The sequence below is a fragment of the Lutjanus erythropterus genome, chromosome 18 (assembly GCF_056507025.1).
Source record: "Lutjanus erythropterus isolate fLutEry1 chromosome 18, fLutEry1.hap2, whole genome shotgun sequence".
NCBI lineage: Eukaryota > Metazoa > Chordata > Actinopteri > Lutjaniformes > Lutjanidae > Lutjanus > Lutjanus erythropterus.
In genome coordinates this window covers 5447332-5473095 of record NC_139334.1, presented here as the reverse complement: position 1 = coordinate 5473095, position 25764 = coordinate 5447332, and the positions used below count along the sequence as shown (strand labels likewise).

Genomic DNA, 25764 nt, shown 5'->3' with positions numbered 1-25764 from the left:
TCAGTGGATTGCTCCCAGCACTTTTCTGCTCAGGACCTCAGAGGTTTGATCTGTTGAGGTTTTGATGAGCACATACACACACAAACACTTGCACTGTGCTATTAACCCATGGGCACAACAGACACACTAAAATGGATTGCACATCCACTGCATTGACTCATCACCAACAACATTTTTGCTGTTATTAGATTTTTTTTGTCATCTCAGGGCTTGTTGTCTGGTTGAGACAAAGTGAGGGATTTGTTACTTGGAGGATTTTTGTGCACTTTACTTATTGATCATGAGCTCTTCAGCTGACACATGGGAAAGGAGGCGGGGAGTTGAATTGCAAGAAAGAGACATTCTGAGCTCTGAGAAAATAGTTAAAATGCATATTTCTCATGGATTTTTTACTCCTGTGTCATTGTCTGCAGGCTTGTTTGCACACTCAGGCTATTATCAACCTCACAGTATTTGTGAAATGAATATTCGGATTCTAAATTGGGTATCTGTGGCTTTGTCAGTTCTAAAAATAAGGTATCAGCTGCACTACTTTGACAGTGTGTTTCCATTGCTCTGGGCTATGGATGGTGCTGGTAATATAGAGCAATAGTTGGCTGTGATTTCACACGGTTTCCTCACAAGAAAACCCTGTGCAGCAGCGTATGTTGTGCAGCTGTAGTGTGAGGAAACTGTTGCTGCCTCATGAACTTACAGCCAAACTGTCGGCTAAGCTGGCTAATCTTTGACGTACTGTATCCTCCGCTTGCTAATTGGCTTAGCTGGAGCTTACACTGCAGTCGCTCCCTCGTGCCTTTCAATACGACAACACAGACACGTTTCACGAACCACCTGATGAAACATGATCCTTCCCTCTGCCAGTTTTAATAAAGACACTGAGTGATTTGCATGTAAATGGCAACTGACAAGAAATTTGTTTCATAGATCAGTTATTGTTGTTATTAGGAGGATATGAAGTAACACAGTCTTGTCCTCTGTTACTGTTGTTTTGATGGTGATGAAGACCAGAGCACGTTTAGCTGGCTTAGTTCTCCAAGTTCAGTCCATCATAAAAATAATTCCTGCATGCCTGCTTTAATTATTAATAGTAAAGCTGCAATAATTAATATTTGTATAGTAATGGATCAAGTAACAATTTGTTAAGCCAAACTGGTCTCTCATATAGTGACAAACCAACAAAGAACAATCAACTAACACTGCAGTCCATGTCCGTATAAGCCAACACTGATCAGCATCTTTTAGCTCATTGTTTTTGTTTAATGGTCCTAGCCTTTACTGCTTTCATTCACTCTTACTGCTCTCATTTGCTTTGTTTCCAGATGCAGCAGGCAGCTGTTGTTAGCAAAAAAGCTAAAACATGCTTCCTGCCCAGCAACAAACTGACAGTCAGCTGCTATAGCTGGTGAACATAGTAGAGCAGCTAGCAGCTAAATGGCCAGATATTTCTCAGAAGTTGAGAGTTGAGAAGTCAGTGAATATTAGACATTTGTACAACTTCAAATGAATGCTACTGTCTAACATCTTCATAAGGTGATATGACTGTTTGTGTTTACAGAAGGGATGCTGTGGTGAAATTTATCTGTAACATTATTTTTATCTTAAATATTAGATCCTATAGATCTTTCCCTAATTTTGAAAAAAAGAAATTTCAAAGAAGGCTGGTTAATTCTTAAGTTTTGAGTTTTGTGTCCACCACATTGGCCGCAACAACTGTATTTTGCAGAACTGCTGTCAGCAGAAGATGAATGTTAATGATAAGTATGCACTGGTTGTATGCCAATGTTGGCTCCTTGGTTGAGCCAAGTTAGCTTTAGTTTTGACAAATTAGCACCAGCCAATGCTTTCATGGTAATGTAGGCCTATTAAACGCCTTCGTGGTAATCTGTTGCAGGACTCCCAGTGGATTTCAGTCTGTACGACTCTAACCATTTGTCGAGCAGCTTCACACCAAATTGTGATTAGCCAACGCGTTATGTTTGAAATCTGACTTCTGCAACTCTGTGCTGCTATTTTGCTGCAACTGCTTCACAGAATAGACACATTTAGTTTATAATTGTGGCGTCCATCGTCCAATGAAGTATTGATAGCACTCTTATTTACTGAAGGTTTGTGTGTGTAGAAACGTGTGGTAACTTGATAAAACAATTAATGCAGATTTCAAGTTCATTTTAAAAGTCGTGTCTATCTAGAGTTTGAGTTTGAAACTTAATGGGGGCAACACCACAAGTTTTTTTTTCCCTGAGTTCTTTCCTACCACAGCATGTTCTCTCCACTGACCTCAAACAATCAAATACCTCTGTCAGGTCAATTTCTTCAGCCTAACTTTCTGTGTCACGGCCTCGGTCCATCCTTCTCTCCTGAACCCAGACGCGTTAGTCTCGGCAGCCTGATTCGAGGGGGCAGGCAGAGGAGATCCCTTAAAGAAACTGGGACGAATCCTAAAAATGCTGCCAGCCTGGCCCCAGACGTCTGCAAGAGGGAAGACTGTGAGGCCACAGACTTCACCTTGATTTAGTTTGCTGAAGTGAGACTAGCTCCTCGGCGACGCCAAGGTTGAGAAACAAGAACTCAGAAACTGCACGTATTGATCACAAGTTCACAGCTGCAGCTTCAAACTGATTTCGGTTAGACACGAATAGAGATCGTGTGAACCCCTCAATGTACTGAAAAGGTACAAAGTCGGTGCTCTCTTTTCAGCTTACCCCGAAAACTATACTGCATTCTGTATTATACACTGTGTAGGATTGTTTGACCACAGTCACAGCACTTGATAGCCTACTTTTATTGCAGTTATCTTCATCATTCTGTCTTAAGCAGGTGTTAAACTTCCTCCAAAAATATTCCTCCTCCTCAGCTCAGTCTCTACTGTTCTGCATCATGGAATTTTAGGTTGGGCATTGTTTTGTTCTGTTGTGCTCAAAGTCTCCATAGCAGCCATATTATTTCTGTAGAGAGATTTATTTATGATCTTGTTTGCCCTTAGTCTGCAGATTTTTTTAGGTGGATCTTGTCCATCTCCCTCCAGAGGCCTTGAGGCAGCATAGGTGACAAATCATGTGTTAGTGAGCTAGTTACTATCTTATCTGGACTTATCAAAGAACACACAGTAATAAATAATTAGGGCTGCAATTTATAATTATTTTAATTATTGGTCAAATTGTTTGGTTTATAAAATGTCAAAAAAGTTTGAGATGACGATGATGATGATGACATGCTTTGCAATATTTTGGGGTTTGTCTGCTGTTGTTTGACTCATGATGCAGTCGATGATTATCCAGTAGAAGATGGAGGAAAGTAGGCAGGTTCATTTTATTCTGAAACTCCGAGGAACAACTCAGAGAGTTTGTTGCTAAAAGAGTACTTCACCGATTTAGCATTGCCGTCCTCGTCTGACCCACAATGGAGTTTGGTTCCAAAAGAAGGATTAAAATCAATACAGCAGAACCAGAGATATCTTCTTTTATATTTTTATTATTTATTTATTTTTATTTTTCAAAACCTGGTGCCTACATTACCCACAATGAAACCACCAAAAGTTTGGTCAGAGATTGGGGAGTCTTAGTAGCGACTCATGTAGCCTTGACTCCACACCTCCAGATTTTTTTCATTTTCAACTCTTTCACATATGCAGTAGTGCTCCCCGACACCTTTAAACAGACTTTCCTCTTTAAGAAAAAGACACTGCACAAAAAAATACACTCACTGAAACATACTGTGTTTGGAGAGAGTCCATGCAAAGACCAAGTTGGTTAGTTTTTACAACAACTTGCTGCCTACATTAGGTATTAATGAGTCTAATTTGGCTGTCTGTTTCCCATGTGTTTATCAGAAGTATGTTAAAGCACAAATGTTTTCCAATTTTGCTCATTAACAGCTAATTATTATTGGCAGGTATTTTTAGATATCTAGCTAATTAAGGCAAGACACTGTAGATCATGTGGCTAGAATAAAACCAGAGTGAGGTCTACTAGTTGACTCATTTTGAGATATCAAAAAGAGAATATCTTCACATTAAATGGGTTCTTTGGTAGTAAAGGTTATACGTAGGAAATTTGATTGCTGGTTAAAAGAACTTAGAAATATATGTAAGACATAGGAAAGACATTATTTTCAGTATAATATGAGCAACCAGAACTGTGCACCATACTCAAGAGCACATGCAAGAAAATGTTATTTTTGACAAGTTTGGTGTGTGGTGAGTGAAAGAGGAGTGAAGGAGCACTGGGAGCTTCCTCCCACACACAGCTGCTGTATCGATCTGCTGGACAACAACTCGGCTTTCAGCTCCGAGTTTGGCAGGAAAGATTTTCAGACAGTGTTGTCATGTAGCCGCTCAACTTCCTTCGATGGCTGTGTTTATACGTGGTGAAGTGGCTACCTGCCACACACTGTTTTATGTCTTACTCAGGTTTGTGTTTATATGAACCTTTGATTTCTTATGACAGTTTTCCTGTTACCGTTGGTGAACCAATTCAGAATATTTCCTGAGGGTTTTATAGGTTAATTCCTTATAGAAATGATGCTGTTTTATGTTACTGTAGCAGGTAAGTGCAGAAGGTAATAACTGTAAATAAAGAAAGGAGACGTTTACCTGCCATAAAAGGCTGTTTAGTATGCGACTAGGAACAAGGCAGCTTAAAGTCATGTTTGTACAGCCAGCTTTGTTTTAGTTATAGGATTTAGACTGTTTACTGTGTAAACATGGGCAGACATTGGTTTTGCCTGATGTATTTTTCTTGATGTATTGGCTCACTTCTTTTGACATTTCCAACACACAGACATGAATATATGGATGCAAGCTAATATAGGTCAGAAATAGGTTTACAAATCTAGTAAATATACTGTTTTTAAAGTCTTGGACTGTCTGTAAGTATGTATAAATTTTATGAAAATGACCTGTTCTTTACTATGGTCAGATACCCGAGGGGTTTGAATTGACTTTATGATTTCACAGAGATGTAAAATATTAAGCTGCTTAATAGAGAATAAATTGGACAGGCAGTGAAACTAAAAGATGATTATGTCAAGGTAAAGGCAGTGTCTCTTTATTCAGAGCGGGTGGCAGTACCATCTCAAACAAGAATAAAACTGTAAGTTCTGTGCAACAATCCACAAAGAAAAGATACTCTGTTTACTATCACTGAAAACAAAGAAAAACAGAAAGTGTTCACATTTAAGAAGCTAGAACCAATGAATATGAGGCATTTCATCTAAACAGTAAGTTATTAAACTTATTAAACTAAAGATTAATTTTTCTTTTGACCTACTTATGGATTAATTAACTAATTGTTGCAGCTGTAGTTCTCTGGTTTCTGCCATTTATGAAATAGTTAGGCTGACCTAAATCAACACACATAAAAGGCAGCACTCTTATTAAAGAATCATATATCTGTTTTATTGTTCCTTTGCTTTTACACATACAGTCTATCCCTGAAATGTTCAGGAACATTTCCTCCATGGGGTTAGGGTTAGAAAAATCTGTACCACCAGTTTCAGCACCTCAAGACCGTGTTACATGTCAGGGAAAATTCTGGTACGTTTGTATTATCGATGAAAACAGTAACATGAAAACATAAAATCAGTCTGACAGAATGTCGCTTTCAGAGAACCAGTCACAACACTCCAACTACAACGAGTCACAACGCCTTCAAACACTCAGTGCGCTTTAAATGTTCCTTTTAATTTATCAAATGCTTCAGGTAAATCACAAAAAAACTATTGTCACTATTTTTTTCATGTTTTGTGGGCCAACGTTTTACTTTTGTACATACACCATTAAAATTTATTTCTATTTCAGACCACATGACTGGTTCCTATGTAGATATGCAGTTCAGATGTTGGCTTGATATATGAAAAATGACATGAAGCAAAGGTCAGGTGTCACAGTGACCGTTACACCACTGTGACACCATTAGTTTCAGTGCTTTCAGCCTCTCGTATCTGAGCTGCACAAATCGTACAAGTGTCACAGCTGATGGCAGCCGGAGCTACTTGAAACCTCAACCTGTAGGCAGATCCCAGAGGCAGCCGCACAGCTCAGAGACCAGGAGGCCTTCACAAGTGTGAGTAATAGTTCTGAATTAAAGTCACTGTCTGGAAGCCCGTCTGCTATAGAAAACCACAGTGAGCTCTTCGCCTCCCATCCTCTGTCTGAATAATGGCATCTAGGTGCATCTACCTCATGATATACTGATGCTACTGGACACTCACACCCCTGCAGCTGCCACCCAGTGGGTCCAGGCCGCTGAGCTGACGAAATGCTGGACAAGAATTCAGAGCGACAGAGGACCTCAGTGACGTAACCATCATCAGACGTTGCTCTTGATGCTCTCGAGGCTCTAAAAGAAAACTCTCTTACCTCAGAGTCTGCACAGAAAACTGGATTCTTAAATTCTACATGTCCAGGTGTTACTTGTATATAAAAATAATTACTTTTTTTATTGATTAAAAGAAAGAAATTCTTTGGCCCACCACTGTTAAGTTAAATGTACAATAAGTAAGAGTTTTAGTTTAAAATGTTCAAAGTTCTGACTAAAATTATCAACAGAATGTGAAGAAATAACAGCTAGACTTGCTCCTATTTGTTTGGAGCAATTAGCCAATTACACCATGAAATATTCTGAAAACTATTGACTGAAATTTTGTACAGGCGTTCACGGCCTGCATTTGTGATCACTTGACTTTTTCTCGAGTGCCACTGTGAAGTTGAGACATCAGGATGAGTTGTAGCAACATTTATGAGCAAATACGTTCACCGGTGCTTTGCCATTGTTTCGATTATTCTAAAACCACAGCGGTCCAAAAAATGGCCCATTGGACCAAAAGCAGTACTACGAAAACAAAAGCCCACTGCTCTGAAGGTCCAAATTTACAGGTCCCACAAACCCGTTGTTAACTTTAGAAATGACCATAAGCTGTGACCAGTTTATTGACAGTAAATGGACTGTTACAGTAAACACAGCAAGATCCTTGCATCCTAAATTCATTTTAGATGAGACAGCAGTGCTCACTTTAAGATCTGCTGGCAGAGAGGCTAATTGCAGAAGGACCAATTCAGACCTCCAATTTCCCTTAAGTGGTCCGCACACGTGCATCCCTCTATATCAGTTTACATCTGAAAACTGGGATTAAAAGTAAATCACTCACCACTATCATGTCATGCAAAATTTCTACATAAACATAACCCAAACTTCAATCTTACATTGAATCTACATCTACAACATGGGATATCTTAATCGAACTTAAAAAAAACAGCATGTAGTACAAACATCAACTACAATATTTTTCTCTCAATCAAGAAGACCTGTAGTAAATTTGTTTATTAGGCTGTTTAGATGCCAGTAGATGGTCTTCAAAGCATTTAAATCTCTTCAAAATTCCTGTGTTTGATTTTTTTTTTATGTAACTATCACATGAAAATGATACAAGAAAGCTGCCAAGATTTGTGCTAAGATTGGAAGAACACCCTCTGCATCCAAATTTTGCTCATAGTTAAGGATCGCTGAGCTGTGCTGGCTTTAGAACAATGTTTTGTGGAGTCACATCACACAACAAGATTCCTTTCCCATTTTACTCAAGCAGTTTCACCATCAAGCCAGCAGAATTGCATTCAGATGGCATGCGAGGATGTTGTAAGGCACCTCAGGGATGCGTCTCTACTGCCTGGTGCAGCTCCTGATGGCGATAAGAAAGCTCAACAAAACGGTGACACAAAGGCGCACAATCAAGGACATGAGATTTTTATCATGCTGTGGGCTTTCTAAATGTCAGAGATGCTGTAAAATGACAAAGAACATAAAAGAGAAGTCTATTTTGTTGAACTCACAGAAGAAAATAGCAATATACCTTTTTACTTGTACTCTTCTTCAGATTGTGTTTAATTTTCCAGAACCAACAAGGTTCTGGGATTATTGAAACAAAGTTTTGTACTAAAAATGTGGAATGATAAAATAAATTTGTGGACAATTTGATGAATGGAGAGGGTGAATGAATGGATGAAAGCTGGTACGTAGTTTCAAAGATTAGGGTTTCACTCAATGAGCAACTTGAGATGCGAGGACGGAGTTGTAAAACAGATTATCAAATATCTGCATATGAACATTGATAAAGTTTTTAAAAAGTTAGTAAAAAGCCAAATTATTGTTAGATGATAGCCACTGGGTTTCAAGATTGCATCTTATCCAATTTATGCCACCTGTTTTGCTCCACACATGGGCTGACTGTTCCAGTCTTTGTGCTAAAGCTAAGCTTTCTGCCAGCAGAAGCTTCTTATTTAACAGACAGAGATGAGAGTAGTGTCAGTCTTCTTAATTAAGTCGTGACAAGAAAGTGAATCTACAGTATATCCCAACAATGACAAACTTTTCCTTTATTGGATCAATTTATCCCACTTAAGTTCCTTTTTGTGAGGGAGAGGAGGGTTTTCTGCAAAGGAATTTAGATTAACTGTCATGTGTTTAAAGTAACACACACTCACTACCACAAGGCTGACACCCAGAAAAGTCCCAAACACGGCAAAATAAGAAAACACAGGCAGAGGGCAGGGTCTCTGCAGATACAGACTCCACTGAACACGTCCAGTGGGTCATAATTGATGATTTAGAAGGATTATTTGAGTCTGTACCTTGGTTTTAGGAAATCTTGCATGGTGTGCCTTTAATTAAAGAGCTGTAGTGAATGGTTTGGGGCAAGAGAGATGTAAGTATGGAGACAAAGGATAGAAGGAGATTATGTACACCCAATCAGGCTAGGATGGATAATTATTACTGTAAATTAGTGTGAGGAGTGGTCTAGTTAAAACACCTTTTACATAACCACATATTCCTCTGAAGTGGAACTGCTTATTACAGTATATGTGGATAAAAACCAGAGCTTGTACACTGACCACCCACATACCATCCAGTCTCTGTCAGTGTCTCCTGTATATCTGTGTTGTTCTCGTCCCTTTCCGGAAATTTGTCTGAATGTTCCGACATATTTAAATGTGTTTCCACGATGTCTGTTGTGTCTGTCGCTCCCTCCATCGCAGCGTGGCTCATTGAAACTGCATTGTCTTTCCAGGTGGCGAGCGTAACTGTGGAGTACATGAGCTGATCTGCGTCAGAAAAGGTAGGGCAGATCAGAGCTCGGGGAGGTTGACCTTCAACCCCTCACACCCCCCCACCCACTCCACCTTCCTCATCAGCATTCATCATTGTTAAACTGTCACCATTCACACTCATCCTTGTTCTCCTGTTCCACTGTGTTCAGGTTGTGCTGCTTGGCTGCTGCTGGCCTGCGCTTGTTCTGTTGTACGTGCTCACTGCGTGTGCTCGTTGTGTTTATAGAACTGTCAGCTAAAAATGTGAAAATTAACTTCACAAGCACCAAAATTTGAGTCATGTTCTCTCAAGTTGGAGTGTAAAAAAGTCAGTCTATGCTGACATTGGGGCTGAGAGTGTGGTGAAAATTATTATTTATGCTTATGTATACTCATTTATGCTAATTCAAAACGTGTTGACAGATTTTTGAATATAGTAAGCTTACAGTTGACAAGTTACAGTTTAATATTTTGTACATATAGGATATCAATGAATTTCTTAGTGGGTACTTGAAGGTACAAGGAAAGAAGTACAGGAAATAAAAGCATAACAAGTATGTATTAAGGAAGGACATAGAAACGTAAAAGTTACTTTGTGTGTGCAGCACCATTACTTAAAAAACTCTCAAAGGTAAACTTTAACACAAAAAAGATACATAGTTTTCTTGTGCACATAACAATAATAATAATACAGTTGTTTCAGAGTTAAAGAAGCAGTCTCAAAGATTTCAGTCCTGGTTATTTTGGCAACCCTTCACTGTTGGTACCTGCAAAAACAGTGTAATGCTACAGGTCACAGAATTCTGAAGGCAGCAAAGTCAACTATGTTGTTTCAATAAAGAAATGGGGCACTAGCTGGCGCTTTCCCATAATGCTGTGGTCTGATTTTATGCTGCACACATGCATGAGTCAGTGAACAACAGGGCACAGTGAAAAGACTTGGTTACCTTGTTGAGAAGTTGGAGGTGTACAGCCTGTCACCTGCAGCTCTTCACTGTGGCTGCTTCTTGTTCCATTACTGCCTGCAATATTTCAAACTGAGTAAAGCTGATCCAGAAATGACCACTGTCTTGTTTTGCAGACGCAATTTTGAACAATCACGCCACAGTCAGTGCTGAAGAGATAGTTCGCCAAAAAATGAAAATTCAGTCATTATCTACTCACCGTCATGCCGATTTAAGGTCGGGTTTCGTTTTTTTAGTCCACAAAACACTGCTGGAGTTTTACAGGAAAACAGTGATGCAGAATCTCCCAAACAATTGAAGTGAATGGTGACCAGTTTTCAAATGCAAAAAACAGCTGAAAAAAACATAAAAAGCCTCCATATTGCTCTTCTGGTGTAATCCAAGTATGATTGCTTGTCTTCTTGATCTACATTGGACCTGAAAACTACATCACTGTTCTGCAGTATTTTATCATAATTTTAATAACATCCACATACTGTAACTATTTATATTATATATATATATCCTAACTATACTTATAAAGGTGTAACCTCTACAAAGATTCAGCCTAATGTTTTGCTCCTGAACAAAAATTATTTACACACAACTCATAATAAATAAGTACTCCATGCATAAAAACATAACAACAGCAATACCATTTTTTGTAGTATTGTTTAATAGTATTTTTTAAATGAACTAGTTGTATTACTGTATTGCTATATTGGCACTAATTTTACAAATTTGCTGTCTTATTGTCTAGAAACAATTACTGTTCTCCATAATTATTAAGACGGTACTTACACTGTAATTTATTTAGTCTTTATTAGGTCTACAGTGATTACACTGTAATTTGCAGGCTCCAATCTGAAGTTTTACTGTTGCATTATTGTAAATTTACATTAATTTCTCAAAGAATATCTAAACAATGTAACATTTACATATAAGTACAGATTGTACATGATGTCATGATACAAAAGTGAGCAAACATGATTTTTTTTTGTATTGAAGGTCACGATGGTGCTGCAAATGTAAAGTTCGGTAACAACAAGCTCGTAACAAATCAGGCTGGTGGGAAAGATAATAATGTTTCATGTTCAGTCAGAACACTCAGTGCTTCTCTCTGCGGTGGCAGTATTCATATTCTGGATGGAGATGACTCTCTTTAAAACCAAAAACATGCACAAGTAGATTCAGAGGGTGCTCATCACATTGTGCGAGCCGGCTGAATGGTCTGGTTGTGTAATTGTGTGTATGCGTGTTTCATAATTTGGGTTATCCCATTTGCTTTTTATGTGATTGCTGAAGACCGATTCCAGAGGTGTGTGTGTGTGTGTGTGTGTGTGTGTGTGTGTCTGTGAGTCTGTGAGTGTGTGTGGACAGGCTTGTGGCTACACAGTAGGCGCTGTGCTTCCGAGCGTTGTCTGAACGTGTGTGGGAGTGTGTATGGGAGTGCTGGTGGTGAGAGTGCTTCTGGTCTGCCGGTGGAGTGTGTGGGTGTCTTTGTGGTTTTGAGATGGTTTTGTGCTTTTTGACATTCAACATGGCAACTGTTTCCATGCAGACACATCACAAAGACAATAGAGATGAGCAACAATGAATAAGCAAAAATACCAAAGATATTTGTCAACAGTCAGACAATAAAGCAACTAAAACACATTAATTTGTTGATTTGTTGTCCACTTTACATATGCAAATAATATCAAATACTCTAAACCTAACCATACATCCATCTTTATTTTTTTTAGCCTCATACCTGAGTCAGTGTCGTCATAGCAACAGGGTCAGCTGAACAGCCCAGATGTCCTTTTCCCCAGCAACGTCCTCCTGCTCCTCCTGGGGGATCTCTAAGTGCCCCAGGCAGTGTGGGAGGTGTAGTTCTTCCAGCGTGTTCTGTGTTTTATAGCCCTGTATTGAAGGATGACAGTTGAGGAGGACACGGGCGCTCTCTGTTCAAAAAAAAAAAAAGCAACAACGTTTTTTGGCCGTTGATCGATCGCGCTGTCAGAGGGCTTTTTTCTTTAAACAACAAGCATAGGTATGTCTTTGATTGTTTGGATTATGATGGTATATTGGTTCTAAATAAAGATGCAGCATGTGTAGTCACTGTTGTTTCATTTCAGACCAACATGATGACGTCACATCCAGGCAAAGTCACCCAGTTCAAGCCAGAGATGAGAAATTAGTGCTTCAAATAGACGGGATAAGAGCACCTGCTCCTTCTTTTTGCTTAGGTCATTCTCTGTGACTTACGTATCTTCCATTTGTCAAACACAAAGAAGGGACATTGTGTCCTTGAACTGTGGCTGGTGATTTGACAGTGTTGTAATTACCCTTGTATGAGTTACATATTTTCAGGCTTGATGCAGTTTTAGGCATTAGCTACCTCAAAAAAGTCCATCTATTCATCAATTCTGTCCATTTTCATTTGCTTATCCAGAGTCGGGTCAGGGTGGCAGCAGGCCCGAGGCCCGATCAGACAGAGCACATCTGGCAGATTTTTGTTGAAGCTGTTGTTTATAAAAAAGAGCAGTGTCGTGCAACCTCCGAATCACCTGTCCTAGTACAATAATATAGCTCCAGTTATCTGGTGACAGCCACCAGTAGTTTGTCCCCCATTATTGTTATTTTCAAGCATCTGTAATTTTTGTTCTCACCACTACAGAAGGCCAGTCTCTCAATCAATCTAATAGACAATGAGAAAAAACGTGCATGGTACTGGACTTGAAGTTTTTTTCAGCTTGATGTGTTCAGAGTGCTCCCACAAAAATGCGAGATGCTCCGAACAATGCAAGGCACCAAGGGCACATTAGCAGCACGTAAAACGCTCACTGCCTCTAGAAAACAACTGGAAAAAGGCGCCTCTCACTGCCAGAGTCGTGCTCTTTCTGACTGGGTGTGTAAGTGGAGTACTCCAGACATCTCTCTCCCCAGCAACGCTCCCTGGCTCCTCCTGGGGGATCCTGAGGTGTTCTCAGGCCACATGAGATGTAATCTCTCCAGAGGGTCTCCCCTCAGTCGCTCGGAAAACCTCCAAATGAAGTCGTCCGGGGGGTATCCCGAGCAGATGCCCCAGCCACCTCCTCTGGCTCCTTTTGATGCAAAGGAGCGGTGGTTTACTCCGAGCTCCCTCTGCGAGTTCACTCCGCTTCTAAGGCTGATCCCAGCCACCCGATGGAGGAAGCTCTCGTATCCATCACCTCATTCTTTTGGTCACTGCCCAAAGCTCATGACCATAAGTACAACTAGTCAATCAAAAGCTTTGCCTTCTGGCTCAGCTCTAAAAGTTATTCTTGATTTTTCAGTGTCTCACATCATCTGATGAGAGAGGGAGTAAAATTTGTCTTTCTGATCCACTTTATAACCGTCCATTTAATTACTCATATCTACTTTCTTCCTTCAAACTGAGCATCTGATGCAAATCAGTTGCTGCACCTTATAATTATCTATAATTATCTAAGCTGACGTCCATCTGAATGCTGTCTGTATTAAACTCAACATTAGACACTTTCCCGTGGTGCTGATTTAATTTTCTGACATGTATCAGAAACCCTTTCAGGTTATTATTAACTGCACTCTAGGCAGTTTGTAACTAAATGACCTTGGTTATTTCTGTTTATTCTTATTGCCTGCCAGTGGATCTAATTTTTTATGAAATTAAATAAAAGAGATTTACCAGAAGAGCAAATGTGTACATTTTCCCAGGCAACATTATGTTAGCCAGTTAAAAATAAGCACAAGGAGTTTTTTTTTTGTTTTGTTTTACATTATTTTTGACCACCTTTGTCCACAGGGGCTTCCAAAATCAACACAAAATGACAACAAAGTTTCTTGTAGTAGCTTTAAGTAAAGTGTAGACTTTACGTATTTCCACACATCTAAAATGATTTAGATTAGATAATTAGCAATAATTAGCCTCCCAGTTGCATTTTCTTCATTTTACTCTGGTCATCTTAATCATCGTCGAGATGTGGGAGCAATCTATGGGAGAAATCTGTCAGTCCTCTGGAGGTATTTTGCTGTTCTGAATGCCAAAAATTCCTGTCAAGGATTGAGGTTTGAAACATTTTTTTCTGAAGCTTGTTTCTCATCTTGCCTCCAAATTCGCTCAAGACACTAACACTGAAGAAAGTGAATCTTACAAAGCCATGTGGTGCATTTTATAACCATTACAAGGTCCCCGTATTTTTTCTACATTCTCTGAGCTTCTTGTATAACAAGTCTGTTATTGTTTAATCTTCCTGTGAATCATCATTCAGCCCCCCACACATTATTATCTAAGGGCTATTCTCTGTATGTTAATGGAATACAGTAGATTTGATTAAATAATTTGCATTAGCTAAACTAAACATATAGCCGCATGTGTAAGAATGGCTGTCTTTTCCTATTATTTTTCTTGGAGTCATTTGTTTAATCATGATCATGTAAAATAAGTCTATTCACATGATTAGTTCCAGTTATTGGCTGCTGGTTTGAATACAAAATATGAAGCAGCTTGAACTGCTGAAGGTGAGAATCTAAATGCTACAGGCTTGTTTCTGCATTTGAAATGAAGAGCAAGCGAGTGAGCTTCTGTTTTATAAAATTAAGGAGGAAAATGAGAAATAACGTCAGACATCCTCCACCACGCATCGCCTACACTCTGTTACAGCACTTTTATTACAGTGCTTGGCAACATGTCCACTGTTGGGGAGCAAAAGTGAGGAATAAAACCTTGTTTATAGAATAAAAGAGAAAAAATATTGTAGTCTGTAGTCGGCGAGTCCTAAGTAAAGAGAGAAAGTGTCTGTAGGTTTCTGTGATTGAATATTCTTTTCCCTGTTCGAGCCAGTTGGGGAATTGTACAGAGCAGGATCCCGCTCCATCTGTGCTGTGAATAATTCAGTCAACAGTGAGAAGCTGGTACAGTGTGAGCAGACAGGCATTCCCATGGGAGGACGCCTCCTGCTGCTCCCACCTAACCATGTGACCAAACACTGTGGGCTACAAACAGGCTCATTACAGCCCAGCACATTTAACAGAGAGGACCAACATCCACTCAGAATATCTGGCACTTTTTTTTTTGACAAAAAGTGGACACGAAGCATTCTTCTCTAGTCCTTTAGGTGTGAAAGGGTGAGTCTAGCTGTTGTTACGTAACAGTCTTATTGTTAAATGTGTGTGTGTGTAACAGTGTGTAAGAAGTAAGCAGAGTTTACTACACCACCAATGTACTTAGCAAAGTTTTGAGTGGATGAGCTCACACCATAACATGCAAAACAAAATATTTTCAATTTGCGTTAGTAACATGACTTTATGCTTTGTGCAGTGCATATACCAAAGTGCAATTTTGCTTGCAGGTAATACGCCAGTCCTTCTCATTTACTTCTGTGGAGCAGGTCCATAGTCAGGTGACCTTCATCACCATGGTAACAACAATAAGCACATGGCCATTGCTGTGAAAAAGTCACAGTGTGGTTAAGTTTAAGCAACAAAACTACTTGGTTAAGAGAAACGTCATGGTTCGAGATTAAATTAAGTATGTTGCGTTGTGTTGTGTTGAGTAGTGTTGTGTGATGCTGGGTTGCATTGTGAAGCGTTGCATATCTTTGCATTGCCTTGCGTTACGTTAAACACAGGACTTGCATCCAGGAGTGTTTGTGTCCTGTGTGAAAGCAAAAGTCACCATTGACTTACATCCCAAAGTTAATTGAGGTAACATATTTCATTAATGCGATGTAACGTTACATAACGCAACACGATGTTAATGAAACGTCTGTGTAATGTAATGTAGCGTTGTGTAGCTACGTTAAGTGGCCCAGAGTCAACACTGATTTAGAGGGAAGGACTGGAGCATCACCTACATGCATGAATGTGTACAGTCACACTATTTGTGCGCAGATTGAAGACACTGAGCTGAACTCATACTGAATATCATCTTGTTTTATCTCATTTACTCTCATCCAGTCTTTCCAAAAACAAAGTAAATACACAGTAACAGACCAGAGTCCGGTTAATTTTTGCGGGCATTATAAATAACAGAAAGCATCATCATCACCATCATTGATTGGGAAATAAGATGTCGTCTGAGTACACTTTCTTGCCAAATGAGCTCATTATCTTCCATCAGTACCAAGGCAGTCATTTGGTCTAATTGAACAAAATGGACTTTACATGTTGTAGTGATTTCCGTGTTGAAAGCTTAATTCATCACTTGAAATGAGCTCAGCTGTAATTTGAGGAGAGAACAATGTATTCTTTCTAATGTATTCTCTAATTGCACCAAAAGATCTTTTGTAACTTTCCCCTTTGCTCTTATTTTATTTCTTTTTTTCCCCCCCACTTTGTCTTACTTGTAAGATCCTTCAGTGAATGTCTCAGGCGTTAGTGCTCTTAAATATTAATTATTGCTAATTAAATGCAGAGGATCCACTACTGTACTTAGACACATTTTTATTTTAACACTTGATTTCCATAAATTATTAGCAGTTACACAGTCAAACTCATTGTGAAGAGTACTACACAGATTGTTGTATATTCTTATATTGTTTTTTAGCTCAGCTCATACTGAGAATAAAACAAAGTCAAGATTTTTTTGCCTGATTTTCTTTTGATTTTGATAATTCTTTTCTAAATCTCTCGGTCACCCAAATGTGTGCAAGTGCGAAATCAATATGATAGAGTACCCCTTTAAGGCGGTGTTTTAAATCCCAAATACTTAAAATAGTTTAATTTTGATCATCAAGCTCTTATTTTAAGTTTGGTCCAGTGTAAATGGGTTTGAGGAGTAGTCAGATTGTGTTGTGCATCCCCTTTCTCCTTTCCGCTGCATCTCATCATCTAAATCACACTCACCATCATCCTATGGAGGGTGGAGAGGATACAGTGTGCAGTGTTACATACAAAAAATCCTTGGTGCAGCCTGCATGTTACACTGTGAATACAAACGTCCTCTGCAACACGGAGAAACAAGAAACAGCATTTCCCACTTTATGCTGTAATGCACCACACACGCAGTAAATGTGCCTCTGTTCCACTTGTCGTAAGTGACTACATCTCCATGTATGATGTGGATATTTTATTATATTTTTCAGGCAAAGGCACAATTATCCTGGAAAAGTGTTTGCAATGAGTCTCACTCAACAGAAATGGCTTTAATAATGACTTTAACATTTACTGCCACTGTACTGAGTGGTTATTGCCTCATAGCCTAAAGTAGACTCTGACAAATAAAGGTGTTGACTAGAACCATACAGGGTTATTTGGCCTCTTCCTGAAAAGAACCCTTTTATGGTTCCTGGTCGAACCCTTTATAAAGGTTCTGTCCAGAATGGTTCAACCCAGAACCTCTCTGGGAGTATCTACCGGTCATTTCCACATTTGAAAGGGTCCTAACAATAACCCACTTAGAGAGTTCTACTGAGAACCCTTTTAATTATATTCCATGGGTTTCATCTAGAACCCACTGAGGGGGTTTCTACCAAGAACCCTTTTTATATTCCAAGGGTTTCATCTTGAACCCACCCGTGGGCTCTACTGAGAACCCTTCCAAGGATTTCTCTAGAACCGACCTAGGAGGTTTTTACAGAGAACCTTTTTATATCCCAAGTGTTTCGTCTAGAACCCACCCAGGGTGTTACACTGAGAAACCTTTTTAATTATACTCCCAAGGGTTTAATCTAGAACACAACCGTGGGATTCTCATGAGAACCTTTTAATCATATTCCAACGTTTTCATGTAGAACCCACCCAGGGGATCTAAAAATAAGCTTTTTATAAGGATTTCATCTAAAACCCTCTTGTCTTTTGATGGTTCCAGGAAGAACCGTATTGTAGTGTCTGAATAGCATAGGAGCAGCACCACCCTAATTTATGGGATGTTTAATCTGTTAAAAAAAAAAAGCATCAGAATGATTTGTCACATGTGTCCTTTCTTGTTCAACAACATTCGACTGACAGCAGAAGATAAAATCCAGTCTGTGACATGACAGCTGTTCACACTGATGCTACGCACACACACAGATACACATGAGACTTCTCTCTAAAACGCTGTTCTCAGTGTTTCAGCTCAACTTATTTTCATTATGCTGAAACACAAGTGACATTTTAGTATTATGTAGCATTTAGTTTTTTTATTTTTTAATGTGTAACAGCTTGTGAACAGTTGGTGACCCCCTCATCGTCAGTGTGTCCCTGATTACAACAGTTATTTTTCCGGTGTAAAATGTCAAATTAATTTCCTGAACTCCCTGCAGGAGATCACAGTGCAGCTCCTGAACTTTTGTTGAGGTCTGTGAAGTGGAAATGTTAGACTTAATTATCGTGTTTTAGTCTTCAGTTTGAAAGGGTCACATTAAATAGTTTGGACCGGGGTTAGATGTTAAACTCATTTATTCATAAGATTGATCGACTAACAGGAACAGTACGCGCTGATAGCCGAGACAAGCCGTGTCCCCTGGCTGTGGACACACTTGATGGTAACATGTCACCTTCATTCAGGTGTTAGAAGGTCACCCTGTATGTGCAGTGGAAGGTCACACGGCTTTCATCTGTCTGAAACTCCCCCAGATTGTCTTCATCAACAGAGCTCGTTATGATTTTACTAACCCTGTCTGCATATCTAATGATGCTGTTTTCCAGACTGTATCTACTGATATGTGGCACTCAGTGTTGCCTTTAATGAGTTCAGACTTGCTTCTGTGTCTGGAGTCTGGAGTGACGTTGCACCTGAACCTGTTGCCATGGCAACCGTCCGGTTGTGTCGCTCTCCTCCGCTTGTTTTCCGTCTCTCCAGGCCCCTTTCAATCTACCTGCCTCTGTCTCTCTCATCTGTCTTCAACTAATGTTTGTAGAAAGTGGGTGGTAAAGGTTTTTATTTATATGTCACCTCTGGAAAAAAAAAAACAAGACAACGTGCTCATGTCACGATGGGACTTTGAAGAGTAGGTGCTGGTTCCTTAATGTAATTAATAATTAAAAAGAAAAACTGGGACAGGATTCAAAGATGCATGTGAGTATTGCATTAAAAACATTCATTGTACTCTTAAAGTGCATCATGCTGCCTTTGATCAAAAACCAAACACATTAATTTTAATATCGGTAAACACTAACCCACAAAAAATAGCAGACTGGAACTCTTTATTCCTGCTGTGTTGGCAGGAAATGTGATGGTCTGCTTTATGGCCAAATAAAGCTGTACCAGTTATATGAAATTTCAACATCAATATTCTTGCTGCCAAATTGTCACATTTCATGACAACTTATTTTGCTAAGTTATCTCCTACAAACAGCCCAGCCATTTTCCAACTTGGGCTCCTCATCCACACCCACTTCAGCACAAGCAGGTTATGATATAATAGCCTTGTAAGGGCAGCACAACAACAGAGTTAGTTGAATTACTTAAAGGTTAAACTAGCTTAAGTTTTATTTGCTAATATTAGCCTGCTTAGCATCACATTCAACTTCGCCTGCTTCATAAAACAGTCAGAAATTTGGCCATTGCCTCCCTGTTCCATTCATTTTGTTCTTGTCTCTGTACCCTGGCTTTTGGTGACTTCGGTGATTTTGACATAGCTAGTAAGTTCGCTCTACATTAGTTGCACATGTGTGTTCTGCACACCTGAGTGCCTGTTTTCACAGTAACATATCATATTATTAAAGATAACATTAAATGGGTTGGGGGCGTCTGTGCCCTCTGACCCTGCCATAACAGCAGGGCTGCCTGTAACATTTTGGGAAATAAGCATACTTGCATTCTTGGTGAGAGTTAGCGAAGAAAAGTGATACAACTCTCATGTCTGTACGCTGAATATGAAGCTACAGCTAGCAGCCAGCTAGTGTAGCTTTGCACAAAGACTGGAACCAGGAGATAACAGCAAGCTAGTTCTGTACAAAGCCATCAAAATCCAGCTTCTATAAACCTTCATAATGAGCACACTATATGTAGTTAGTTCCATTTGTACAAAAACTGAAGTGTAAACAAGACAAGCTGTGTTGTCTGTTTTACAGGGGGTAAGCTAACATGCTGCTGGCTAACTTCATCAGCCTATGAGAATGGTATCGATCCTCTCATCTAATTCTTACCACAAAAGTGAACAAGCGTTTTTCCTGAAATCTCAGTGCAACCTGACTATTTATTAACTGGCTTGCTTACTGTGCATTTAATTTTATTGTTCAAAACTAGGTGATGTTGCATGCTTTTATTCTGGTATTATTATTTTAATATTATGGCTGTTATGCTATCTGTTATGGCTTTTATTACTTCAGAGAAACGGTCACATGCTCCGTATGTGAATTTATGCACGTCTGTGCAGGAGTGTTATTGGTAACATCTATGCTGACCTAGTATTTCATGTCAGTATAGCTGCTGTGAAAAAGGTGTATTAGTGTTGTGATAGAGGCTATAATCATCATCTTGGCCACGCTCTCATTTGTTTATGAAAATGATAGGCTACCAGTTTTTTGGATGACAGTGTGCTGATATAGTATAACCACTTCTAACCACTTTAACCTGACTGTGTGTGTCTCAGTCTCTCCAGAGGTGCTGGGGTTTCTGACAGCCATCGGACTCTTCATCATCCTCATGACCTTCCTCTTCTGGTACCTCAACAACAAGTTGGCACTAGAGAATCCAGGGAGCCTTCAGTGCCTTGATGACTTCAGGAAAAAAACAGAGCTTCAAGGTGAGCCGATTGCTGTGCTTTTGTGCTCAAGGATGTTTCAAGGAATATTTTACCATAATTATTTCTAAAGATCCTGAATTTGTAACTGTACATCTAATGCCCCTGGTAAATTAGATTTTTATGCTTCTAGTAAAATGTGGCTTAGTTTCAACCACTGCTACAGGATCCAGCTGTGAACTATATGTCTCTAGCCACTAGCCCAAGAAAAAAACAGTCTTACGTTTTTGAACACGTAACATTTTGAGGTTGTGTCTGTTCAGGACTTGTGCATTAAGACGATCCTCACCGTTTCTTAATAATCTGACAACTGAGAATGGGACTGATGTCATATATTTTGTCCACAATTAACCAAAAGCAGATGCACTTAAATGCAACAAAAGCAGGTTGTTCTGTAATACACCCCCAAAATATAAAATGTACCTTAATTAAAAGGTAAAATTTTACACCTGCAGCTTAGGAGACAGATCACAACCATCACTACCATGACCCTTCTTCTCTACGTCTCTATGACCCTGTTGTCTAAATAATTCTCTTCTCATTGTTCAGACATTGAACCCTGGGCTCCAATCAGGCCATAGAAAAGCATTTGTATCGTCCATCCACTCTGTAAAATTATGGACCCGTGCCACCAACTGCAGCATGAGGCCTGACCTCTGCATGGGGACATTTTCCACTGGCACTGGCCTTTCTCAACCCATGAGGGGATTACTGTTGCTGACAGATGTAGGCCTGTTTACTTGTCATCCGTCCACAGGGCTTCAGAAATTTAAAAGGTTGGTGGCCCCAGGGAGCCCGCACAGGGAGTTGGCTGTACCCTGAGAAGCCACCTGGTAAAAACACTCAGTTAAAAACAAAGGGAGGCAGAAGAATAAAGTCCCAAGCGGGTTTTTTGCACCATTACTATGTTAATGGAAACATGGGACAATTATATGTTTATTTTTCACAGACTGTATTAAATTAAATTTTCCTGACCATGTTTTTGATAGATGCTAAATCTTTTATTATTTCTGCTTTATGCTCAGAAATGAAACACACTGTGCAAATATTGTTAGGTGTTTTTCAGTGTGCATGGGAAATATTACAGTGTACCTCTGTCTGGAGTAATTTTAAAGCTCTGCTGCCCCCTGCTGGAACAAATGTGAAGCTACTACTGATGTTTTCAAGACTATAATTATTGTACATAAGTCACTTTTCTGATTTCTTCATTGTTCCTTTTTTCTGTTTCATTTCTGCATCATGTATCAATATGTGAATAGACCAAATCTTAGAAATAACTCTCAATAGCAACCCGAATCAAGACCACCACTTTATGTAACTAAAGCTATAAAAATGACCAGAAACACAAAAATATATTTTTTCTATTGGACTGCACTGTATGTATCTCATTACACAGTTTAATAACAGTATATTAAAGGTACGGTAGGTAATTCTTGAGAAAGGTAGTTGATGGTTGAGTCTCACTCCCAGGTCATCAAATTACCAGAAAGACTAGCTGATATCATTGGATTAGCTAATGGGGATCCTAACACATAAACTAATAATACTTTGGATCGGTGGCTCAAAGATGGCTGCTTGTTGAGTCAGGTTGTGAAATACTGACGTTTTGGGAACAATCTTATAAATATGTGTGACTGTCTCAGGTTAGATTTTCTGCAGCCGAAAAATAGAAGTCTAGTTTTCTCTCAGACCCCTTGAATTACATCATGTTTAAAATTATTATGGAATTTCTACCCAGTGGCACCAAAAAAAAAAAAAAAAACCTTCCTGCCCCAGCTTTAATATATTACTTGCATTTCTATAAATATATTTCTGTTGCATAATAAGGCACTTTGTTGCATAATGTGTCTGATCATGGACAGAGCTCCATGGCAACATTAGTGTTGCAAAAAACCTTAACGAATCTGTAACACGATTATATCTGCATCAAAATCATAAAGGAGCTGAAGGACTTTCTCTAACCGTGGAACTCTTATTGATCAGTCTGCTTCAACACTGTGATTTTGATGAGTTCCCTTTGACACACAGAGACAATTTAAAGTGCTTTACATGAGGTGAAGAAATGCATTAGAACATTTTTAAAACACAACAAAGGAACAACAACAATAATAATACTAAATGCATTTGGATTTCATTTACAAGCCCTGGTGTTTAAAGGGAAAGTTCACCCTAAAATCAAAAATATCTGTGTTTTTGATCCATCTAGACTGTTATGGGGTGTGATGTTCTGGAGATGTCTGCCTTCTCTTCAACATAATACAGCTTGATGGCACTCTGCTTGTGATGCTCAAACATACATTTGAACAACTCAACAGCAACAGAAAATCATGCCCTGGTTACTCGAGATAATCCAAAGACCTTTTTGTGAGCAGTTTCATGTAGGAGCTACTTCCTTTCTAACACTGTATTGCCTCGCAGAAGGAAGCACGCATCTACTCATGGATGAGAAGCTTGTGCTTGTGACGGTGCAGGATGTAAACGTAAATGGTTTTCGTCCTTGGGTGAGCTGTAACTTCCCATCCATGAGCGGATGCACGCTTCGCTGCGCACAGTGATGCGGCTGCAAAAAGAAAAAATGAAGGTTTGTGAATTATCTTGAGTAACTGGGTCATGATTTCTGAAAAAAGACATGGCTTTTGAGTTTTTCAGATGTATTTTTTGGAACTTTGAGTGCCATCAAGTTCCATTTTATTACATGACTGTTAAATGCTTGATTCTCAATTACAGCATTCTAAGGTCAGTTTTTTCTGAATCTCTATCGTTGTGTTCAATGGGGTCGTGTTTACTGTATTTACGAGATGAGCCCACTTAAACACCTCCCTCATATATGCAGGTCATTATTTTGAAATAATGATCTGCTCTATGTACATTATGCCTGACATATTTGACAGAATGTAGACATGACCATGGCCAATACCTCCAAAACTCAGCAACTCACACCAAAACTATTTAGACAGATAAATAGCACTACAGGTAAGAAGAAAAATATTTAACATTTTCCATCACTCACATCAAATGTCATTTCACATTTTAACACTGATGACATATAGGTAGTCACGCTTATAATAAATTATTTTTAGAGGAAGGAGATTATTTCCCTATCCATTGGGAGACGGATGGTTTTCTAATTTTGACTTTTGACTTTTTTCTGTTAGGAAGAATGTTCGAGCCGTGATCGGCTGTAAGAAAAAACACGCAGTCATTCTTTTATAGATCTGGGTGCCAAAAGAATTGGATGCAGGTATCATTTGACTGGAGAAGTTTCGACACTACTTGGTAGTGGTTATTTCATTTGGTAAATCACTAAAAGTTTTCCCTTTAAAATTAGGGTACATCTCACTTTTCTTCAAGCACTTGCTAACTATCAACTTAAGCTTTGGTGACACGTTCATAGACAAAGTCTGGTGAAATTCATTTCTTGAGAACTATTCTGACATTGGAATGGTAACTGAAATCACTTTTTCCATTTGCCTTTGACAAAACAATCCAGCAGATTTCCTGTGTAATGCAGGACTGGAGCCAGCAGAGGCTGCCAGTCTCACTGACCTTTTACATCTCAGCCTGTCCCACGGTAACCGGTCCATCTTTCTGTGCCCTGAACAGACAAGGCCTACTCCGACGCCGACCTGCAGGGCTCCTCGTCGGACAGCGAGGATGAACTGATGGGTCAGTATCAGGAAGCGGTCAGCCGCTCCCAGGGCCTCCGGGGAGGAGCCAAGGCGGCCTCTAATACCAAACATGCAGGAGGTTTCAGCTGGGAGAGCCGGCAGAAGTACAGCCCTCTGACAAATGATTATGACGGCTACAGCAGCGAAGCCTCGGCTGACGACGGTAGGTTCTGCATCTGTGACCTGAATTAGAAAAACTAGTCTAGAGACGGCGCAGGAGGAACATTTTTCTGTGTTTTAAGGTTACTGCACTACATAACCACTCTGATTTTTTTTGTTTAATTTTCCTAGAACATCCACAAAGGATGCCTCTAATGTTGCACTGAAGTTGCATTTGTTTAATAGATTAATACAGATAGAACCCCCCCCATCACTGCAGTAAGCTTGAGTCAAATGCACAGACTCCAGTCAAACAAACATAAATACACCGCACACACTGATACACACTGTCAGTTAATCCAGAGAGGTGATCAAAGCGAAGCTCCCGTTCAGCACACTCTCCGTGGGAGGGTTGTGAAACAGTCAACTGTCTGCATAATTTGCACAGCCTCACACTTTTTTCTTTTTTCCCTTTTCTTTTTGATGCATCTCTGTTTCCCATCTGCCAGACTCTCCATCACAAGGCGTTTGCCGCTGTGGATGGAAGGCAGGCAGGGAGAACACCGGCACTGACCTATTTGGATCAGTCTGTTATTCATCTGTCACAACACTTTACTAGAAGTGTGCGCCGTTGATTTATTTGACATTATGAAAGTGCCATCGCACTTCATCTGCTCCCTGAACGTGAATCAATCATTCAGGGTGTGTAACCTATTTGACATCATATGATATGCTGCAGTTATTTGTGATATTGGATTGATGTGTTTGGATGGGATGCTGCTAAAGAGAAAGAGATGCTGAGATGATAAATGTACTTTTTAAATCCTGTGTATAAGACTTAAAGGGATTTATTGGCAGAATGTGTCAGAAATAGAAGATAATATTCATAAGTATGTTTTCATTAGCGTATAATCCTGATACACCTAAAAATAAGAATGTTTGTGTTTTTGTTACCTTAGAATGACACATTGTCTATAGAGGACGTGGGTCCGCTTCCATGGAAGCTGCCATGTTGCACTCCCATGTTTCTACTGTAGCCCAGAGAGGACAAACCCAACACTGGCTCTAGAGAGGCTTTTTGCATTTTGTGTAAGTTTGGGGTCCAGTGTGGGTTCTCCTGCATGCTTGGAAGAGGACACTGAGACGAGGTGTTTGCAGTCTTCAACACTAGATGCCAATCCTATACCTAGCCTATCCTATACACCGGTCTGATTAAGTACTTAAAGGAATAGTTCAACGTTTTGGGAGAGTTAGAAAAGACCATGACTGCCACTCTCATGTCTGTATGCTAAATATGAAGCTACGGCTAGCAGTTAGTT

General features: G+C 39.5%; 1 protein-coding gene across 1 annotated transcript in view; it reads left to right on the top strand.

Annotated features, from left to right (window-relative positions):
* The window catches only part of syt14a (synaptotagmin XIVa), a 52235-nt gene that overhangs the window by 7203 nt on the left and 19268 nt on the right, over window positions 1-25764 (top strand). Inside the window, exons 3-5 of the mRNA XM_084742827.1 lie at window positions 9061-9108; window positions 20529-20681; window positions 24282-24509. Of these exons, the coding sequence (XP_084598953.1) occupies window positions 9061-9108; window positions 20529-20681; window positions 24282-24509 (429 nt within the window). The remainder of the gene's footprint in view (window positions 1-9060; window positions 9109-20528; window positions 20682-24281; window positions 24510-25764) is intronic.